At 37.5% G+C, this 21,408-nt stretch overlaps 2 protein-coding genes across 5 annotated transcripts in view; both read right to left on the bottom strand.

Moving 5' to 3' along the window:
- Ccndbp1 (cyclin D1 binding protein 1) overlaps window positions 1–127 on the bottom strand; it is a 13,103-nt gene extending 12,976 nt beyond the window's left edge. Inside the window, exon 1 of the mRNA XM_010625048.2 lies at window positions 76–127. Within this exon, the coding sequence (XP_010623350.1) occupies window positions 76–127 (52 nt within the window). The remainder of the gene's footprint in view (window positions 1–75) is intronic.
- The window catches only part of Tmem62 (transmembrane protein 62), a 42,627-nt gene continuing 21,225 nt past the window's right edge, over window positions 7–21,408 (bottom strand). For all 4 annotated transcript variants that reach the window (XM_010624813.3, XM_010624812.3, XM_033764973.1 and 1 more), the window contains 5 exons: window positions 9,347–9,460; window positions 7,903–7,987; window positions 5,968–6,072; window positions 3,450–3,568; window positions 7–1,027 (listed from right to left, as the gene is read on the bottom strand). In XM_010624813.3, coding sequence (XP_010623115.1) covers window positions 701–1,027; window positions 3,450–3,568; window positions 5,968–6,072; window positions 7,903–7,987; window positions 9,347–9,460 — 750 coding nt within the window. In that variant the 3' untranslated portion in view covers window positions 7–700. The remainder of the gene's footprint in view (window positions 1,028–3,449; window positions 3,569–5,967; window positions 6,073–7,902; window positions 7,988–9,346; window positions 9,461–21,408) is intronic.

The raw sequence follows: 21,408 nt of genomic DNA on the forward strand, positions 1-21,408 counted from the left end.
CCACAGGCACAGCCGGGCTTGCCATCTCAGTCAGCCAAACGACTGCGAGCTCGGGCCAAAGCCACTGCGCCGCACTTCCGGACACAAACGGGGGGTTTCCGGCCGCTGCCCAGCCGGCCCCGCCCATGGCCCCGCCCCCCGACAGCCAGAGGCGTGGCCACAGCTCTAGGCCGGGTTCCTTATTTGTCATTTGTCATTTATTCGATGAGTTGAAAACACCCAAGACCAAGAAAGCAGAAAAATAACCTTGTGGAAAAACAGAGTTGGAAATGAACATCTCAAGGGTAGTCAGGGTCTTGCCCAAGTCCACACAGGGCTCTGCCATCCTTGACAGTGCTGAGGTCCAGACATAGTGCTAGGTGCACAGGATAACCCTAAAAAACACACTGGGCCTGAGATACTGCCATGCATGCACCCAGCCTCTATGCCGTGGCTCTCCTTGATTAGGGTTTTTTCTTTATCTCTTTAGGAAGGCCAGAATCAGTCAGTACTGAATAGAAGTCAGTACTTCTATTTTTCTGCAGTCCACTTTGCAGAAGTCAGTAGTGAGTAATCCCTCCAAATCCAGGAGTCCCAGAAGCAGCAGCCCCTGAAGCTCACACACACAGATAATGGCCTTCAACTGCTGCTGGGGGCAAGAGCCCGGGCTACAGGTGCAAAGGCAGGACTTCTGCACAGCTGCCAGTGTCAGAAACCGCCTTCAAGAGCTCAGGTGGCTTTTTAACTGCACCATAAAGGTTCCAAACTCCGCTGAGTTCAGTATCCACACACAACGAATGAGTACAGGTGTCAGCAACGTCAACCAGGTCCTCAAAGGGGATATTAAAAGAGCTAGAGTGCCATATGTCACATGAAGAAAGTAGCAGGAATAAACTTGCCAGATGTAGACCAGGAGCATAAGCAGGTGAACAGGTATAATTTTCAAGTATTTTCCTTGATGGAGATGAGACCTGAAGCTTTGACCAAAACACCGCTGAAGTAAGCTCCAACATAGGTAAGCCATCAGGGGGATGTTAAAAAAGGCCAGCTGGAAAAAGGAACAGTACAAAACCATGAGCTCACCGACAAGCCCTCAGAGAGGCCAGTCTGGATACTGATGGCTTCTAAGGATATTCAATCTGAGAATGTCTGATCTTTAATCACACTTGTCTGTAACAGTTACAGCTGACCTACAGTTAATTGTGTATTTGCCTGTGACCTTCTGTTTTTTGTTTTGTTTTTTTTTGAGAAGGGTCTCACTATGTGGTTGAGACTGACCTGGAACTCACTATGTAGCCCAGGCTGGTTTCAAACTCAGTGATCCTCCTGCCTCAGCTTCCCGAGTGCTGGGATTACAGGCATGCACCACCACACCCAGCTTTCTGTTCTTAAAGGGAGGTATCTATTCATGCTGAGCCACCACCTGGAATACTGTACACACAGTAAACATCAGTGTTGAAATTGAAGTGAATTGAGTGTGCATACAAAAACACAGTATATATTTTTTCGGGCAGAGAGACTTAGGTGTCAGTATTCTTTTCTTATTTGTATATTTTTGTTTGAAGTAGCATGATAAGCACTGAAATATGTTAGAATTCAATTTAGCTGCTGTGTAATTCCTTCATTCAACAAATATTTATAAAGAACCCTTTATGTGGCAGGCCTTTGCTAAATTCTGGGCTGAAGACACATGTAAACAAGTCAAAAAAGATCCACCATAAAGCTACATTCTAAAAGGTAGAAGAGAGAACAAAAGCAATACACAATTTAAAAAAGATAATTACAACTTTTGATAGATTCAATGAAGGAAATAACTGAGTTGCTAGATGGTTTTAGGAGACACGTTCTCTGAAGCCTCATGGACAGGGGCCAATTGAAGGAAGTGTGGGAAGTGATTTGGCATATTTATTTGTTTATTTTTGGTTCTGGGGATCGAACTCAGGTCCTTGCGCTTTGAGGCAGAGAGCAGTACCACTTAGCTAAAATCCTGGCCCTGTTTTGGCATCTTTAAGGCAGCATTGCTGAGTACAATGAGCCAGGTGGAAAATAATGGGTGGAGCCACTAGTCTAGGTGGAAATGGAAGTTCCTATCAGAGACAGAGTATTAAACTGAGATGCCTATTAGATATCTAAGGGAATATATAAAACGGCAGTTGGATATGTAGACTTGAAGTACAGAGAACAGGTCTAGGTCAGAGATTCAAATTTGAGTCATGATCCCAATAATACATTAAATCCATTACCAACATACTATTGATTAAAATATGAATATAAATTACAAAGAAAAAATAACCTTGCCTTTTGGTAATTTAAGTTTCACTTGGTATAAGAGTGCTCTTGATAAACAGCCTTCACTCACATATTAGAAAACTGAATTCAGGGCTACAGATGTAGCTAAGTGGTTGAGTTTGTGCTTAGCATACCTGAGGCTCTGGGTTCAAGGAGCCGGGGTGAGAAGGGAAAGGGAAGGGAAAAAGAAAGAAGAGAGAATTGGATCTTCTCAAATACTTAATGCTTTTATGTAGAGAACACTGTGGGGTCAGTGTTTGGTAGGTTAGTCCTGGCTGTCTCTAATCCCTCTGATCTTGCTTTACTGCTTTATTAGGAGGCCTTGAACTCATTCTGAATGTTTCTGGATCTCTCCCAAACCTTCAACTTATACCTGAGATTTTGGTCCACCAAACCCATTAATGAGTAAACCAAAGCAATTATTAGGTAAATACTTAAAAAAATGTTTATGGAATTCATGGATCAGAATATTTTGTTTGTGTGTGTGTTTTAACGAAATCAAATGTAAACCTCTATATGAGGTTTACATTTCCCAAACAAGAATCCTGCTGAAGCATCATTGGAAAGCCAATGGTCTTTGTCCAGTGAAGTTTCCACTGAATAAATGACCCACTTTTCTTGTGTGTCTATTTTTTGTTTTCCTTCTTCCTTATCATAATCATTTTTGGTTTACTTGGCTTTGTATAATTTATTCTACCACAAGCCCATTATTTCATTTTTTGTCAATGAAACAAGAACCTCTTAAACCTCTCAGGGCTAAATGTCAAAGATGTATTTTAGATGTTTACACAAGAGTAGTGGAAGTAAAGAGGAAATAGGCAAAGCATCTGTTATTGGAGGTTGCCTTGCAAATAAAGTAGGAAAGGGCTGGGGATTTAGCTCAGTGGTTCTGCTGCCTGCCCACAAGCGCAAGGTCTGGCGTTCGATCCCCGGTACCAAAAAACTAAAATTAAAGTAGGAAAGATTGTGGGAGGCTGAGGCAGGAGGATTGCTATGAGTTCAAGGCCAGCCTGGGCTATATAATGAGATCCTGTCTCAAAAAATAAAAAACAAAACAAACAAACAAAAAGTAGGAAAGAGGATCTATTATGATCTTTGGGTTTTTGGATTTAACTCATAACTGTTATACAGTTAATCCAGTCAGGTCATAATGTTCCTAAATTGTATTTCTGACTTCTTACCTGGAGAATTCCAACTACAAATGTCATACTGCCTTGAAGGAAATGTCCATTAACAAATATCCCAAAGGAAAAGCAGCAGCCCAACTTGTCATCAATGATTTCACCACAAAACCATGGTCCTAAGAGAGGCAGTGGACGGAAAAGGAAAAATTTAAATATCTAATACTTTGATTACATATGTCAGAGATGCATTTATAGGAATAATGAAGACTAATAATTATTAGCATTTTACTTCATAGGACTATTTTCCTTGCTAATCTGTGTCACACACACTGGACATCCTAACTGCTCCATATTTCTCTCAGTTTTAACATTGTCCAATTACAAACTGTACCTAGAATACATATGCAGCTTGTAGATTCCAAAAACAGATGCATCACACTCATAAAATTTTTAAATATTCTATTTCAATAATAACCTTAATGTAGTGTTTTAGCATTTCCTTCAAAGAGGTATTCTACTGAAGCTAATTTTTGAGATAACTGAGATTTACTCCTTAAAGCAAAAACACTCCAACTAGTTTGACAATGATACACTCATGAGACCAGGCATAGTGTTGCATGCCTATAATTCCAAGAGTTGGGAGGCTGAGGCAGGAGGACTGCCATGAGTTTGAGGCCAGCCTGAACTACATAGAGATCCTGTCTCAAAAAATAAATAAATAAAAACAAAACAAAAAACCATTCATATGCTTCTAATATAGTAAATGTATTTTAACTTTTCTTATTTGCCTAGTCATTAATTTTAGACATTCCTCCTTTGACAACTGAGTTCCATTCTTGTGACTAATTCATTACACGAGGAACTGTTTATAGTAGTATATATACTATAACATTTAGAACAAAGAAATGGTCAAAGGAAACTCTAACTTGGTAACTTGGCCTTTAAACTTACATGCAATATTGTAATGTATAACAACATAAAACTATAGTGCTCTACTGTACAGTACAATCAGCAAAAATTACAGTAATGGATAAAGTGTACTGTACAAATAAAGACACTGAGGCTCTATAAAGAAGATGTACAGAACTGTACAAAAGAAAAAAATGAAAGGTCCTAGGTCCAAGCAGCAGGTAGTAAGTCCAAATAGCATGCTCCAGTTGTGAAGTCTGAATGGTTACTAACCAGGTAGGTCATTACATGGGGAATATCTGTGCTTTGTACCTCAACTACATAATCAGTGTTAACATGAACACTTTAAATTGCTTTTTAAACTTTTCAACTAGAACGTCATGCTGAATTTTCTTTCATATTATTATTTACTGCCCCTTCTGAGTGTCTGGGTTTTTGGAACTACTATATTGTCAAGACTATAAGACTAATGGTCAGACTTCCTCTCCCAAAATGTAAATACCACCATTTACTCTCTTTCAAAAGTCACAGGCAATTTTCTCACATATTCATCATAAAAACTCCTTTAGTTTTAATTTTTTGAATGGAACAAGTTCTGCCCTTTTGATTTTTTTTTTTTTCCTAGCCCAGGAACTAAGTCATTTGCTTGCCCCCTAGTAGAAGACAAGTGTCAAAAACATCTTCAGCTTATCTTCTAACAAGAGAATGTACCTGCAAAGGACACATGCCATGGCTTGTCATATGAAAATGGAGCATCATATTTTTATTTTACTCTCTGGTGAAAGTTACTAATGAGGAAGTCCAAATGTGTGAAACAAAGATTAAGACTAGGCAACAAGGCTGGGGATTTGGCTCAGTGGTTCCACTGCCTGCTTCACAAGCATAAGGTCCCTAGTTCGATCTCCGGTACCAAAAAAAAAAAAACACTAGGTAACAAATACACTAATCTACTCCTAGATGATTTGTAGTCTCTGAAGAACTGAGCAAAAGCCTAAAAGAACTTGCCGTACATACTTTCTGCTTCCACAGCTGGCTAAGTGACTTCCTAAGTACTGGGTGTAATGATGTGTCCAACAGACAATCTCAGATATACCTGAACTCACAGCTCACCTCAGTTTCTCTCATTTTTACTAAACATTCACTTAACTATGGACTAAGTATTGTGCTTAGTGCTGGGCAGAGGACTAAACAAGACAGACAAGATGTCAATGGACATGCTAAGGAACAAACATAGGAGGTAGTCCAAGAAGGCTGCTTTGAGGACGGAGCATTTAAACTGAACTTCACTCTTCTATTATGTTTCTATGTAATAATTAATGATCTTCTCAGCATCCTTATGTTAACTTGTATTGACTGAGCTGGTAGTGGTGGGACACATCTGCAGTCCCAGCACTTAGAAAGCTGTGACGAGTTTGAGGCCAACTCGTAGTGAGTTCAAGGGCAGCCTGAATTATATAGTAAACCCTGTCTCATAAAACCCTGTCTAAAAAAAAAAAAAAAAAAAAAATCTAACTTGGTGTTTAACTAAGTATCTTTTAAACATGTAAGGAATAAAAACTTTACTTTTCAAAACCATATATCAGGAAATGATTTATGAAGGACTCAAAATTCTCAATATACTATTTGGTAGAATTCTCCACAATCTCAAATTTATTAATTTACTTACCCAGCACTGTATACAGCGTCAGCAACAACACAGAATAGTAGAAGATGTCTATTTTGCTCAAGACATGAAGTGAAAATGAAGTCAGATTTATCAATCCTGGAGGCTCTAAACAGAACAAATTCATAAAAAAAAAAAAAAACAATGAACACCTGTGACGTTTAACTTCTTTATATCATTTTCTATAAGACTCTGAATGGCTACATACTCTAAAAACCCTTTGGTACATGGCAACTATACAAATGACACTACTTTACATTCAGAATCATGGTGAGCCAATTTAGAATTGCAGAGTGTAGAAAGTTCAAAAAAATAGTTTAGTTGTGAGACATTTTATATAAATATAGGCATACATATAATTTTACTTAATATACGGCTTTCTCATATTCAAGAATTGCAAAAGTCTTTATATCTATCTTTATAGTATATCTATCTTTATATTATATCTATCATCACCAAGCAGCATGGTTTTTGTAGGTAGGAGAAGCAGTATAAGCTGAGAGATTTATAAGATGTAGCAACCAAATGTAAAATGTGGACTTTTGTTTTAACCCTAATTCAAACAAGTTGACTGTGGGAAGACATTTTTCAAGAAAAGTGAAGAATACTGAACAAGGCCAGATACTAAGGAACTATTATTCAGTTTTGTAGATATATTAGTGGCATTTTGATTATGTTGTTTTTGTTTTTTGTTTTTTGGGGTTTTTTGACAAAGGGTCTCACTATGTAGTTGAGACTGACCTGGAACTCACTATGTAGCCCAGGTTGGTCTTGAACTCACAGCGATCCTCCTGCCTTGGCCTCCCGAGTGCTGGGATTACAGGTGTACTTGATTATGTTTTTAAGAAGTTATTTTACCCAACTGAGAAGTAAAACAACTTTTATAGGAGAAATGGTACAATATTTGGGATTTTAAGATATTCCAATGAAAATGAAGGGGAGGCTAGGAAAAACATGATTGTCAGAACACCAGTAACTCTTAAAGCTGAGTAACTACATGGGATCTTTTACACCATTCTGTTTTATGTACATTCAGTATTTTTCTATGAGAGGTGTTTTTATAAAAAAATTAAGAAGAATAAGAAAGAATCTGGATAACAGTAAGGGTCCTCCCCATTCACTGCCCCTGCCTCAAAATTCATATTCCTCTAAGAAGGGTTACATATTAATAATTATTAATTAACCTTCACTGTTCACTAATATACCTCCAGGTATCCTCAGAAAACTCTGTAGCTTGGCAAATAGAGTCAGGGACACATACAAAGACAGACCTGCATCAGGAGAAAGGGGCATCTGGGCAAAATCACTGTACAATGTCTATAGCCTGCTCTGTGTGTCTAATTCAAAATTATATACACACCATTTAAATTTTGTCAAGTTTTTAGTGCCTTATCTTTATTTGAATTAACAGGGTTTTTATTTAAAAGTATTTCATATATAAAATTATAATAGCTATATAAACTTAGTCATTTTGAACTTTACTGTAATCTTTCTCACATTTTGATTGTGCCTCATTTTATTGTCATATAGCAACAAAAAAAAGTTTTTAAAAATAAGAGTATTATGAACCAAGTGTAGTGGCACACCTGTAATCCCAGCTACTTGGGAGGCTGAGGCAGGAGGATCACAAGTACAAGCCTAGCCCAGGAAATTTAGCAAGATCCTGTCTCAAAATAAAAAGTGAGGGACTATAGCTAGTGGCAGCATACTTGCCCAGCACAGGTTTCAAAGCCCAGTACTGGTGCATGCACACAGGCGTGTGTGTGTGTGTGTGTGTGTGTGTGTGTACGCGCGTACGTGTGTGGTTATATTACAGAGAAAGATTACAGTTTAAAGAATGTGCCTTACAGAGCTTAGCTTAACACAACTTATACTACTATCCATCACCCAGTCATAGTGAGGACATTGTGTGATATCTTAAAAGAAATCATGACTCACCTTTAAGCTCTGGGTATGCTAGATACCTAAATGTAATAAGAGTGGCGAGCTGAATCAGCACAATCAGCACAAAAAGGATCCGGGCCTGCACAGAAATAGATGTTAATGTGCAAACAGATACACAGGCAACAATGAATGCTTTTATTATTATTTTATTTATTTATTTATTTATTTATTTATTTAGATAGACCTTGCTAAGTTGAGGGTGGCCTGGAACTCACTATGTAGCCCAGGCTTCCCTTGAACTCACAGCAATCCTCCTTCCTCAGCTCCCCAAGTGCTGGGATTATAGGCGTGCACCACCATGCCTAGCAATGAAGGCTTTTAAACTGGCCCCATTAACAAAAATGGAAATGGTATCTGTGATACTGTGATATAAGAAGAAATATATATATTTTGGTCTTCATCTTCAGCTCCTGGCCATAGTTCCTGAAGCCTGTGTACTTTTCTAAGTGGTAATAGTATTGTTATAGTAATTGGTCTTTGCTCCCAGTTCCTGAAACTGCTCTGTAGTAATGGTGAAAGAAGTATCTCCTGTTACTAATAATAAGCCCCTTTAAAGCACACTTCAGTTCATGTTATCAAATGACTTTTGGAAAGCCTTAAAGAACTGGACCTGGATGCTGGGGAAACAATGAGGTGATCAGAGGAGCAGTTAAGTTTCACCCTCACATCCTTTCCACCCCCAGCCCTCTACCCTGAAGGGCCTGGGGTGCATTAATCACTACGGCCAAAGATTTAGTAACCAAGTGTAGCTCCATAACTGCAGGGATTCAGAGAGCTGCCCTGCTGGTACACATGACGTGGTCCTGGGAGAGTGGTTTATGTCTGGGGTGGCCATGGAGGCTTGTGCCAACTCTCATACCTCACCCTGGCTCTCTTCCATTTAGCCTTTCCCGAGTTGTATCTTTCTATATAAAAGCCAGTAATTTAGCCAGATGTGGTGGGACATGCCTGTAATCCCAATGTTTAGGAAGCTGAAATAGAAGTATTGGCCCAAGTCCAAGGCCAGACTGGGCTACACATTGAGTTCAAAGCCAGTTTGAACTTCGGAGTGAGACCCTGTCTAAAAACAAACAAACAAAAAACCCACACACAACCAACCAAACAAACAAACAATGCCAATAATATAGTAGGTAAACTGTTTTCTTGCATTCCGTTAGCTGCTCTAACAAATTACTGACTCTGAAGAAGAAGTCTGAGGAGCTGCCTTAATCCAAGTCAGTCCCTGGTTTTATGGCACTGCTGAGAGCAGGGTCCCATATTACTTGTCCATGCCGCTGCTTCTTCTAATTCAAATCAACCTAGAAGCATTTTATTCTTCTAGACAAATAAATCAACTTTAATTTTATAGGCTTTCTTGTCACAGGATTACATTAGTAGAACTTCGCACATTTACCAAATCTTGTAAAAATACGTGTACCATGTAACTGAATTTACTCACCACAGAGCAGTGGTCAATGAGGAGAATAAATGATGCCAGGGGATCAAATGTAAGATGAATATTCTCTTGAACAGAAAATGTGTGATGAGCTTTCTTACTTCTTCCAGCAGAATCCTGGCGACAAGCACAACAGAGAACGTCCACAAATATTTAAATACACATAATTTTCTAAGGTATACACAAGACTAAGTTTCCAAAACCTTTGTCAATTACCACTGTATATCTAATGCTCTTTCACTTACTTCTCATTCTTCCTATGACATTTTCTTTGCTGGCACTGGACACTGAACCCAGGGTTCACATGTGCTAAATAAGTGCTCTAGACTGAGCAACACGCCCAGCCCCTTATAAGTACTATTGGCAGCACTTCTTTTGAATCCTCTAATTCTAGATTTGAACTGGAAATATTAGTATATACTTACAATGTATTTTCTCTTTTAAAAAAAAAATCTCCATTTCCCTCTATTCATTGAAAAAGCCTAGAAATAATAAACCTAATACCAATGAGATACTAATGTGAGAATCCAGATTATAGTCTCAAAAAACCATTTCTCATTGGGTGTGGTAGCACACAGCTGTGATCCCAGCACTCAGCAGGCAGAGGCATGAAGACTGTCATAAATTTAAGGCCAGCCTGGACTACATAGTAAGTTCAAGGCCAGTCTGAACTACATAGCAAGACCCCGTATCAAAGAACCAAAAAAAAGAGAAAATTCTCACTACAACGAAACAGTTCTCTTTAGATATATGGCTGATTCCAGTTCCCCAATAAGAAATGTTTGAGAAGATGTTGGAGTCTTGTTATACCAGAAAGTTAAAAACTAATAGAGATTATTGGTAACATGTCAATAGGGTTAGTGATCAACATAAACAGGCTCCTAATATTTGAAGATGGAACAATTTGAGAATCAAAAAGAATAAATGTAATAGATTTAAATATATCAAATATATGTTTTTTAAAACTTTTAATTAAAGTGGGCCATGGCAGCAAACTCCTGAGTTCCTAGCACTCTGGGAGACTGAGGCAAGAGGATCACAAGTTTGAGCCCAGCCTGGGCAACTTCATGACTCAGATGAGATCTTGACTCAAAATAAAAAAGTAAAAAAGGGTAGAGCATATAGCTTAGTATGAAGGCCCTGAGTTCAATCCCTAGCACAAAAACCAAAAGCAAACAAACAAACAATAAGACCTCTGAATTTATAATGATACTAAAAACAAATAACCATCTGGTTTCCTCCCTTTTTATAAGAGAGTATATTTAGATATTAGTGTTTGCTTAGTAGAGGCTAAAACCAACTGATTTTAAAAATTGGCTAAGAAGCTGGGCGTGGTAGCATATGCCTATAATCCCAGCACTCAGGAGGCTGAGGCAGGAGGATCGCTGTGAGTTCGAGACCAGCCTAGGCTACATAGTGAGTTCCAGGTCAGTCTCAACTACCCTGTATCAAAAAACCAAAAAATAAAATAAAATAAAAATAAAAAATAAAAATTGGCTAAGAGCCTGGCATGGTGGCGCATACCTGTAAATCCCAGCACTAGGGAGGCTGAGACAGGAAGATCACCCCAAGTTCTAGGCCAGCCTGTGCTACATAGTGAGTTCAAGGCCAGCTTGAACTGCATAGTGAGATTTTGTCTCAAAAAACCAAAACAAAACAAAACAAAAAAAGGTTTAGAATAGGGGAAAATGGAGAAAAAAATCAATAATCTGTTCTGCATTTCCTATATGAATTCTGTATCTGGGTTCCAAATAGATGAGGAAAAATTTTTCTTTACAGAACTACTCTAATATCTCTACATTATGGAGAGATAATTTGAATGCAGAGATAATCACCGTTTCATAACTCTAATGAAAAAATAATTCTAAGCAAAGATCATCAGTGTCAGTGTCTACTAAAAAGCCTTAGATGAAAAGCTGGCAGATGAATAGATTAGCAGCATTCTGGAGCTGGCTTGACCACCCTCCAAGGCCAATGTTTAAATTTTCAGGAATTGTGCAGGCTGGTTAGCATTGTGTTGGTACCTTGAAACCAGCCATGACAGGAATATTTACCCTATGGAAACTGGTATAAATCAGGATCCTTCCCTAGTCCAACTCTTACCACCATAACCAATCCCAAGCTGGTTATTAAATATTTGCTAGTTCACCACTAGAGAAGGCTACCAACACCTGAGTTCACCAATACTTGACTAGATCCTTTCAAAAAGAGATAAAACCAGATATTATGAGCACCCTAAAAGCATTAAACATCAAATGAAACAGTCTTGAGAGAAAACAGACTCATACCTGATCAAATCGCAAAATCTAACTACTAGTTATAGACTATTGGGGGTAGGCAGAGGAACATGTCAAATGATTATCATAGGGGTGTAAACATAAAAATAAAATCCAGAATGCAGAAAATTCTACAGGACTAAATATCCAGTTTCAAAACCAAATACAAGGGGTGAATGAAAACATAGTGGATATTTAAAATAAAACTTATACTAAAAAAACACATTGCTAAGAACAATAGGTTTAGTGTGTTTGAAATGAGGGGGCATATTTTGAGACAGATGATGATAATGTGTCTTTTACTGTAATAGTTTTAAAAAATTTAAATCTTCACAATACTGTTCAATCATCACACCTGTATTACAGGTGGGAAAAGTGGGTGGAGGGAAGGGAACCTACTAAGTAAAAGAGATGAGGAGACAAGTCAGCTGACTGTGATGTTTGGGCTTTGTTTAGATTCTGGTTACAACCAAACAGATGCAAATAGATATGTAAGAAATTAGAAAAACTACATTAGCTGTATAGTTTCATACTAAGGAATTCCTATAACTTTTCCGGTGTAATATGGTATTATGGTTGGTTTTTTTGTAAATACTTTTTATCCTTGGTGACTCATTCTAACATATATCAGTGAAGTAAAATCATAGTACAGGAAGCAGAGAAGTAGATAGGAGCACAGATGAAGCAGATTGGGAATGAGATTTGCTGATGAATTTCTGATGGATTATCTCTTTTGTATATTTTGTAAAATCTTCCTCATAAAACTTTAAAAATAACAAAAATAACATATATTACTGTTTTTATCAAATATTTATTGCTCAAAATATATTTATCTTAAATGATAATTTCAAAGTAGAGATTTTCCTTTAGTTTTGAGATAGATTTATAGAGTTTAGTCTTTATGTTGGCAAAGTAGGTACAATAACCCAACTATTCATTCTCAAATTTTAGTTTATATCAGAATTTTGTGGAAATTGTTAAAGTAGACTGTGAGGACCTGTCTCCAGAGTTTTGGATTCAGTAGGTTTGGGACTGGACTGGAGAACTTGCATTTCTAGCAAGTTCTAAGGTAATGGCGATGTTACTATAGTATAGGAGCTGCACTGAGAATTGGTCTAAAGGTCTAGGATGCTAGGAACTATGATTAGTCAATAAATACAGTGAGTAAGAAAAATGTTAGATAATAAATTGATGTGTTCTCTCACAGATTTTTAGTTTTAACCAGACCTATCTATAGTGTACTCTATATAAAAGGAGAGAACTTATCTATTAATGAATGAGGGAACCAGGCTCCTTTTAATTTTTTTTTTTTTTTTTTTTTTGAGACAGGGTCTCACTATGTAGTTGAGGCTGACCTGGAACTTACTATGTAATCCAGGCTGGTCTCACACTCACAACAATCCTCCTGCCTCAGCCTCCTGGGATTATAGGCATGTGCCACCACATCCAGCCATATTTAACTTTTAATAGATTAATCTTAAAGTTATACATATAGGAAAAAAAATCAGTGGTTGCCTAGGGATGAGGATGAAAGGCAGGCAGAATACAAAGGGGTCCTAGACAACTTTTGAAGGAAACCCATCATATAGATTGTAGTGATGGCTTCATGGATGTATGCATATGTCAAAACACATCAAATTGTACAGTTCAAATATGTGGAGTTTATTCTTTGCAACTTATACCTCAATAGTGTTGTAAGGAATGTTAAAAATGAGCAAAGTTGAGCTGGAGATTTAGCTCAGTGGTACCATACCTGCCTTGCAAGTGCAAGGTCCTGAATTTGATCCCCAGTACAAAAGAAAAAAAAAAAAAGAGCAAAGTATGTGACTTCACACTTTTGCTAAGGATTCAACTAAGCAACCAGAAATGTTTCAAGAAAAGTGAGCTATGGTTTTTCTGTATAAAACTACAGAAGCTACGTATCTTATAAAGAGAATAATACATTAGGGTCCTGAGGCAATAATACATTGGGAGTTCCCCATTCCCATAATGAGGTTTCTTACAGTTGCTCCTGGGTCACAAGTACCTTCAAATCTCTTTAAAATTATGCAAATAATATGAATGAAATTAACAGTACATTCCAAGTCATCCCTTCTTACTCATTTTCCTTGTAGGTTGCTTTTTCTCCTATGTAGAAAGCTTCAAAAATGGGTGGCATAGCATATTGCCTTTTCTTGTGCACATGTTCAAATTTCCCTCTATGAATTGAGTATAAAACTATACTATAATCCTATTCTGCATAAGATTGTTACATGGAATATGTTAAAAATCCTAACTATCTGGCATCTCCTTAGAAAAAGCTCAGTATGAGACTTCTGGGAAGATGGAAGAGTGGTGAGTAACAGAGAAATGGCCTCTCCAAGATTTGATATTCAAACACTGGAATATAGCAACATGAGGAAGAGAAGGAAGGAAGTGGGATCCTGGGATCTATTAAGGATCTGAAGTGAAAAGTGAAGCCCATGGGGACAGCTAAGAGAGATTTCAACAAAGGAGGTGGAAAGTGATGCTTTATCCCTGAGCCTGGACCCACTGCATGGGAGGGGCAGCTCGAACCTGCAGACACATGGTGACTACTGGCAATCTCAGAGGCCTCCACAGAGAAATGTGCCAGTAGAATGGAGTGGTGGACACAAGAGGACTGCAGTGGCTGGTGAGTTATTTAGGCTGAGACATCCCCCAGGAGAGGGTGACTGGCGGGCAGCCACCTTGGAGAGGGGCCAACTGAGCTCAGAACTTACAACAGCTGTGGGCTGACCCCATCTAGTGCCTCTTAGTGCCTGTGAGGCTGCCAAGCTCAAGTTAGCAGATCAGGGACTGAGTTGAAGCGAGCAGGGAGCTGAATTCAAACTGCAAGGAGGCACATGGACTGTTGAAGGCTCAACAAATCCAGTTCCAGCCTCACAGCCAGAAATCAGCCTGAACTTCAGGGGAACTAAAGATGCAAACTTGCTGGTATTATCCACTACAACTACCACACCATAAAGCTATAGCTGGCTTGCTGAGATTAATCAATACAGATCTGGAATCTCACTGCCCATGTTGTACACCAGTGACAGCAGAGACATGCCTTAAATTCCTGGCCCTAAGTGGACATTTTTTTATTATTCTTATTTTCTTTCTCTCTTTTCTGGTTTTTTTTCTTGTTGGTTCTTGTTTTTATATGAGTGTGAATATAGTTTTTAGGTTTTGTTGTTGTCTTTATTTCTCCCTTCTCTCTTTCCCTCCTGTCTTTCACCAGTTTCCCAAAGTTAGTGTGATCTTCCTTTGTCCTCTACCCTTGCTTCTAATCTCTTTCTCTTCTTCTATTTCTCTACCCACCCATACCAACACCTTTTAAATTTTCTCCCATGAGAGTAAAATCACTCTATTGAGGGCTTACTTACTGCATACAATTTTATGGTTCACTTTAGATTTTGTTATATAACCACAAATCTAGTTCATTTAGTTAAAGGTGGCAAATTAAGTTACCACAGTTTGTCATTTTCTGAGCTGTATTTGATGCTATTGTTACTGCTGATTGTACCACTATAGCCAAGGTGACATTAATGTGCTAATCAGTTGTTTTCCTAGTATACCAAGACTGAGATTGCCTGAGGGTCTTAAACAATACTATAAGCCAGTGACAAAGAACTGCAGGCTGGGCCAAATAGACAGCAATTTCTCATGCCCAGTAAACTGAAAAAATAGGATGTTGCGACAGACTTAAAACCCAAATTCAGCTACATCCGTAAGACACCTCTGAGAAGCAGTCATTTCCTAAGGGCTCTAAATACTAGCAATAAAGTTACTTGCCATAAACAATTTATAAGCATCAATTCAAAAATTAAACTAAAAAAAAAAGAAAGAAAATAAGAAGACACTTAGGCAAGATGCAACCCTACATTTCTAGCTCACCAAAGGCAAACCAAGGGGGCAACAATGTGGAACAATTCCAAACTTGTCCACTTGACCTCTTAAGTGGTAACAGTGGAAATAAAGCAGATGAATAAGAACTTAGAAAAAAAAAATCAACTCAAATAATTTCTTAGATAACTAAAGAGATGGTGACCATAACGAAAGACATACTTAGTGACACTAGAGCAGACACAGATAAATAAAAAATAGAAAAGTTTAGGAAACTGATGGAAACCATGAATGCCCAGCACAGGAAATTGAATCCATGAAACAGATTCAAACAGATACCCAGGAGATTAAAAATTCTATTGGAGGCTGGGCGTGGTGATACACACGTGTAATCCCAGCACTTGGGAGGCTGAGGCAGGAGGATCACTGTGAGTTCAAGACCAGCCTGGGCTACATAGTGAGTTCCAGGTCAGTCTCAAATACATAGTAAGACCCTGTCTCAAAAAACTAAAATAAATAAATAGAAATTCGGCCGGGGATTTAGCTCAGTGGTTCTGCCACCTGCCTCATAAGAGCAAGGTCCTGAGTTCAATCCTCGATAACAAATAAATAAATAAATAGAAATTCTATTGGAAGTATATGCAGCATTCAATCCCCAGTACCAAAAAAAGTATATACAATAAAATGAGCCAATGTGAGGACAGAATGTCATGTAGAAGACAGGATTGTGGTTAGTGATCATAAAAAGAAAGATTTCTTTAAAATAGCAAGGGACCATGAAAAAATCAATCTAGTAGCTACAAGACAACTTAAAGAATAATAACATAAAATTAATCAGTCAATGATAAAGCACCAGATAACACAAATGACATAAAAAAAAATCTTGTTCACAGAAGTAATGGCATAAACTTCCGAAACAAGGAAAAATAATTTGGTATACATCTGTATGCAGTGTGTAAGCAAGGCACATAGACCTCCAATTAGCTATGATTAAAAAAAATATCTACACCAAGGCATATAACAGTCAAGATTCCAGAAATCCAACACAAGAGAATATTAAAAGTTGTTAGAACACATGTGTAAATACCGAATAGTTTCCCTGGTGTGAATAATCTGCAATAATACATAAAATCCTAATAATATTACTGACATTTAGAAATGGGAAGAAAGGAGCTAAAGGTGTAGGGAAGGTGGGATGGGTAGGGGAAGGGTAATAAGGGAAAAGAAAAAAATGTGAGATAATGAAAAGATGAAAATAAAGTGTTTGTAGATGGGGAGGGGGAGGAGGGGGTGAAGGGAGGGCAGGGGTAAGGGGAAAAAATGAGAATCAAGACTTGTCATGTAGAGGTACAAGATCCCAACAATGAATGTAACTGTACTGTATCCCTAAAATGTACCAATAAACTCAATTAAAGCTGAAAAAAAAAAAAAAGCTGTTAGAGAAAAGAAGCAAATCATCCATGAAGGAAAGTCCAGCAGAATCACAGCAGACTTCTCAACACAAACACTCAAGTCAGAGAGGGCTTTAAGTGAAGTATTTCAAGCCCTAAAAGGAAACAACCTCCAACCCAGATTGATGTACCCCACAAAAATGTCTTTCAAAACTGATGGAGAAATAAGATACTTCCATGACAAAGACCATCTGAGGAAATTCATAACCACCAAACTAGCACTCCGAAGTGTTCTGAAGGATATTCTAGAAGAAATAAGAAGGATTACAACTCCATGAATTCCAAGAGAATTAATGTACAGGGTGAGGCAAAAACTTAAACAGGGAAGAAAGGGAGCCAACAACAGGAAAAAAACCAAACTTGTGAACAAATGTTCTTAGATATCTACAAAATGTTCTACCCCACAACATTAGAATACACATTCTTCTCAGCTGCACATGGGACATTTTCCAAAACCACATACTAGCTCACAGAACATGCTAAGTAAATGCAAAAGAATTGAAATTATCCCACACATATTATCAGCCCATACTGCAATGAAACTGGAAATCAATAGCAAGAAAAAACACAAGAACTTCATAAACACATGGATAAAACCCTCCTGAACAACCAATGAGTCACCAAGGAAATTAAAGAAGAAATAAGACAGTTTCTACAATTAAGTGATAATGCCAGTACAATATATCAGAACATATGGGACATAATAAGAACAGTCCTACCAGGAAAATTTATACCAGTGATAACTATATTAGGAAAACAGAGCAGCTCAAATAACAACTTAATGTTGAACCTCAAGCTTCTAGAAAAAGAGCACGTCAAGTCCCAAACTTGTACAAGGGAGGAAATTATAAAGAAATTATTAATTTCAGAAGAGAAATTAATGCAATGGAGACTAAGAAAACAATACAAAGAATCACTGAATTGAAGAATTCTTTGAAAGATTAAACTGACAAACTCTTAACCAACCTTATCAAAAAAAAAAGGGTAAGACTAATATCCATTTATTTAGGAATGAAAAGGATGAAATCACAACAGATCCTTCAGGAAATCAGAAGACCATCAATACCTGCTTTGAGAAACTGTATCCTAATAAGATGGAAAACATAGGAGAAATGGATAAGTTCCTAGATACATATGAATTTAGAAAGCACAATCAAGATATTACAATTCTTAGGGTTGGAGATTTAGCTCAGTGGTGCTGTGCCTTCCTTGCAAGCACAAAGTCCTAAGTTAAATCCTTGGTACCAGGAAAAAATAAATAAATAAATAAAAGAGAGAGAAAAAGAAACAGAGACAGACAGAGAAAATCTAAATAAACCAGTATCAGTCAATGAAACTGAAGATGTAATTAAAAACCTACCTGGGCCAGGAATTTAGCTTGGTGGTCCCACTGCTTGCCCTGCAAGCCCAAGGTCCTGAGTTCAATCCCCAGTATCAAAAACAAAAACAAAAACAAAAACAAAAACCTACCAACAGAAAAAAGCCCAGTCTCTGACAGATTCACTGCTGAATTCTACAAGAAATTTAGAGAAGACCTAATGCTGCTACTTCTCAAATTCTTTAATGAAATTGAAAGGGAAGCAATAGTCCCAAACTCATTCTTGGAAGCAAGCATTATCCTGATACCAAAATCAAAGAAGAATCCAACCAAAAAGTAGAACTATAGGCCAATCTCCCTAATGAATATCTTCAATAAGATACTGGTAAACAGAGCAGCAAATCATTAAGAAGTTTATACACCATGGCCAAGTAGGATTCATTCCAGGGATGCAAGGATAGTTCAATATAAGCAAAGCAATACATGTAATACACCATAATGACATAGCCAAGGACAAAAAATATATAATCATCACAACAGATGCAGAAAAAGCATTTGACAAAGTCCAACACCAATTCATGATTAAAAAAAAACTTATAGAAAATTGGAATGCATGGTTTTTATCTCAATCTGATAAAAACCATCTATGACAAACCAATAGCCAAAATCATACTAGTCAAAATCTGAAAGCTTTCACTCTAAAATCAGGAACAAGATAAGGATGTCTACTATTACTACTCTTATTCAATACAGTTCCAGAAACATTAGCCAGAACAATTAGACAGGAGAAAGAAATAAAAAGAATATGGATAGGAAAAGAAGAAGTGAAATTATCATCAATCACTTCTTGGCCCTTTGGCTAAGATCAAGTATAGAAGTTAAATTATCATTCTTTGTGGATGACATGATACTCTACATAGAAGATCCAAAGACTCCACCAAAGACTTCTATATTTAATAACCAAATTCAGTAGTGTAGCTAGATACAAAGTCAACACTCAAATATCAATAGCATTCCTGTACACAAATAACAAACTCACTGAGAGAATAGGGAAAACAACACCTTTCATAATGGCATCCCAAAAGATGAAATGCCTAGGAATCAATCTAACAAAGGATGTAAAAGGAAAGAAAAAAAAAAAAACCCAAAACACCGAAGTAAAAGACCTCTACATTGAAAACTACAGTACTCTTAAAAAGGAGATCTAAGAGGATATCATAAAGTGGAAAGACATCCCTTTCTACCCTCTTGGGTAGAAAGAACCAACATAGTGAAAATGGCCATACTTCCAGAACTATTATACAGATTTAATGCAATCTCAATCAAAATACCAATAACATATCTCATAGAATTAAAGAAAACAATCCTAAAATTCATTTGGAATCAGAAGAGACCTAGAATAGCAAAGGCAATTTCTGGGCAACCAATGAAAGATAGGAGGCTTCACAATCCCTGACTTGAAATTATACTACAGAGCTACTGTGAAACAAACAGCAAGATACTGGCAAAATCACAGACCCAAGGATCAGTGGAACAGATTAGAAGATGCAGAAACAACTCCAAACATATTAAGCCACATTATCTTTGACAAAGGAGCCAAATACCTGCACTGCAAGAAAGATAGCCTCTTTGCTAAATGGTGCTGGAAAAACTGGCTTTCCACTTGCCCAAGATTAAAATTAGACCTGTATCTTTCACCATGCACTAAAGTAAAAATGGATCAAAGATTTAAATATTAAAACAGAAACACTGGGCCAGGAATTTAGCCCAGTGGTACAGTGCCTGCCTTGCAAGGGCAAGGTCCTGAGTTCAATCCCTGGTACCAAAAAACAAACAAACAAACAAACAAAAAAACAAAAACAAAATAGAAACACTAAACATGCTGGAAGACAGTCTGGGTAGAATTCTCAAAGACAATGATATATGCAAAGACTTGGTGAACAAAACTCTGATCACACAGGAACTATCACAAGCAATCAACAACTGGGATCTCATCTTATTAAAAAGCTTTTGCACAGCAAGAGAAACCATCAACAGAATGAAGAGACAACCCATAGTGCCAGCTGTTTCTCAGACAAAAGACTACTATCTAGACTATAGACAGAACTTAAAAAAATCAGATCTCCCCTCAGATTTAAAGACCCAATCCAAAAATGGATATCTGAAATGAACAGACACTTACAAGATGAAGATTACAAACATCAAAAAAATATAAGAAAAAATGTTCAACATCACTGGGCTCTCAAGATACAAATTAAAACACACTGAGATTCCATCTCATTCCAAAAAGAATGGATGCGATCAGGAAATCAATAACAAATGCTGGCAGAAGTATGGGGGAAAAGGAACTCTTCTCTGCTACTGGTAGGAGTGTAGACTGGTGCAGCCACTATGGAAATCAGTGTGGAGTTTTCTCAAAAAAATGAAACTAGAGGTTCCATTTGACCCAGCTATTCCCCTCCCCGGTATCTTCCCAAAAGAATTAAAAGCATCATACCACAGCAATATATATATATATAGATAGATAGATAGATAGATAGATACATACACACCCCATGTTTAGAGAGGATCAGTTTGTAATAGCTAAATTTTGGAAACAGCCGAATTGCCCATCAACTGACAAATGGATAAAGATGATTTTTTTATACAGTGGAATACTACTCTGCTATAAAGAATGTGCCAGGCATGATGGTTCACGCCTGTAATCCCAGCACTCAGGAGGCTGAGGCAGGAGAACTGCTGTGAGTTCAAGACCAGCCTGGGCTACATAGTGAGTTCCAGGTCTGTCTCAACTACATAGTGAGACCCTATCTCAAAAAACAAAAAACAAAAACAAACAAACAAACAAAAGAAGAATGAGCATGAGATATTTCTAGCTAAATGGATGGACCTTGAAATCATACTCTTAGGTAAAAGAAATAAGACATACATGTTTAAATACTGCATTGTTTCTCTGGTGTGAGAAACCAAAAGTGGAAATAAGAACTAAAATGTGTAATAGATACTGGGAAATGGTAAGAAAATGTTTAAATGAGAAGGGGAAGAAAGGAGAGGGGAGGGAAAAAGGAAAGAAGGGACAAGAGGAAAAAAAGAATAGAAGGAAAAAATGAAAACAAAGCTTTTGTAAATAATCAGGGGAAGAGGGGTCAAGTGGGCGGGTGGGAAAAAAGAAGA

The sequence above is a fragment of the Fukomys damarensis genome, unplaced genomic scaffold (assembly GCF_012274545.1).
Source record: "Fukomys damarensis isolate Sample0158 unplaced genomic scaffold, DMR_v1.0_HiC HiC_scaffold_17, whole genome shotgun sequence".
Lineage (NCBI taxonomy): Eukaryota > Metazoa > Chordata > Mammalia > Rodentia > Bathyergidae > Fukomys > Fukomys damarensis.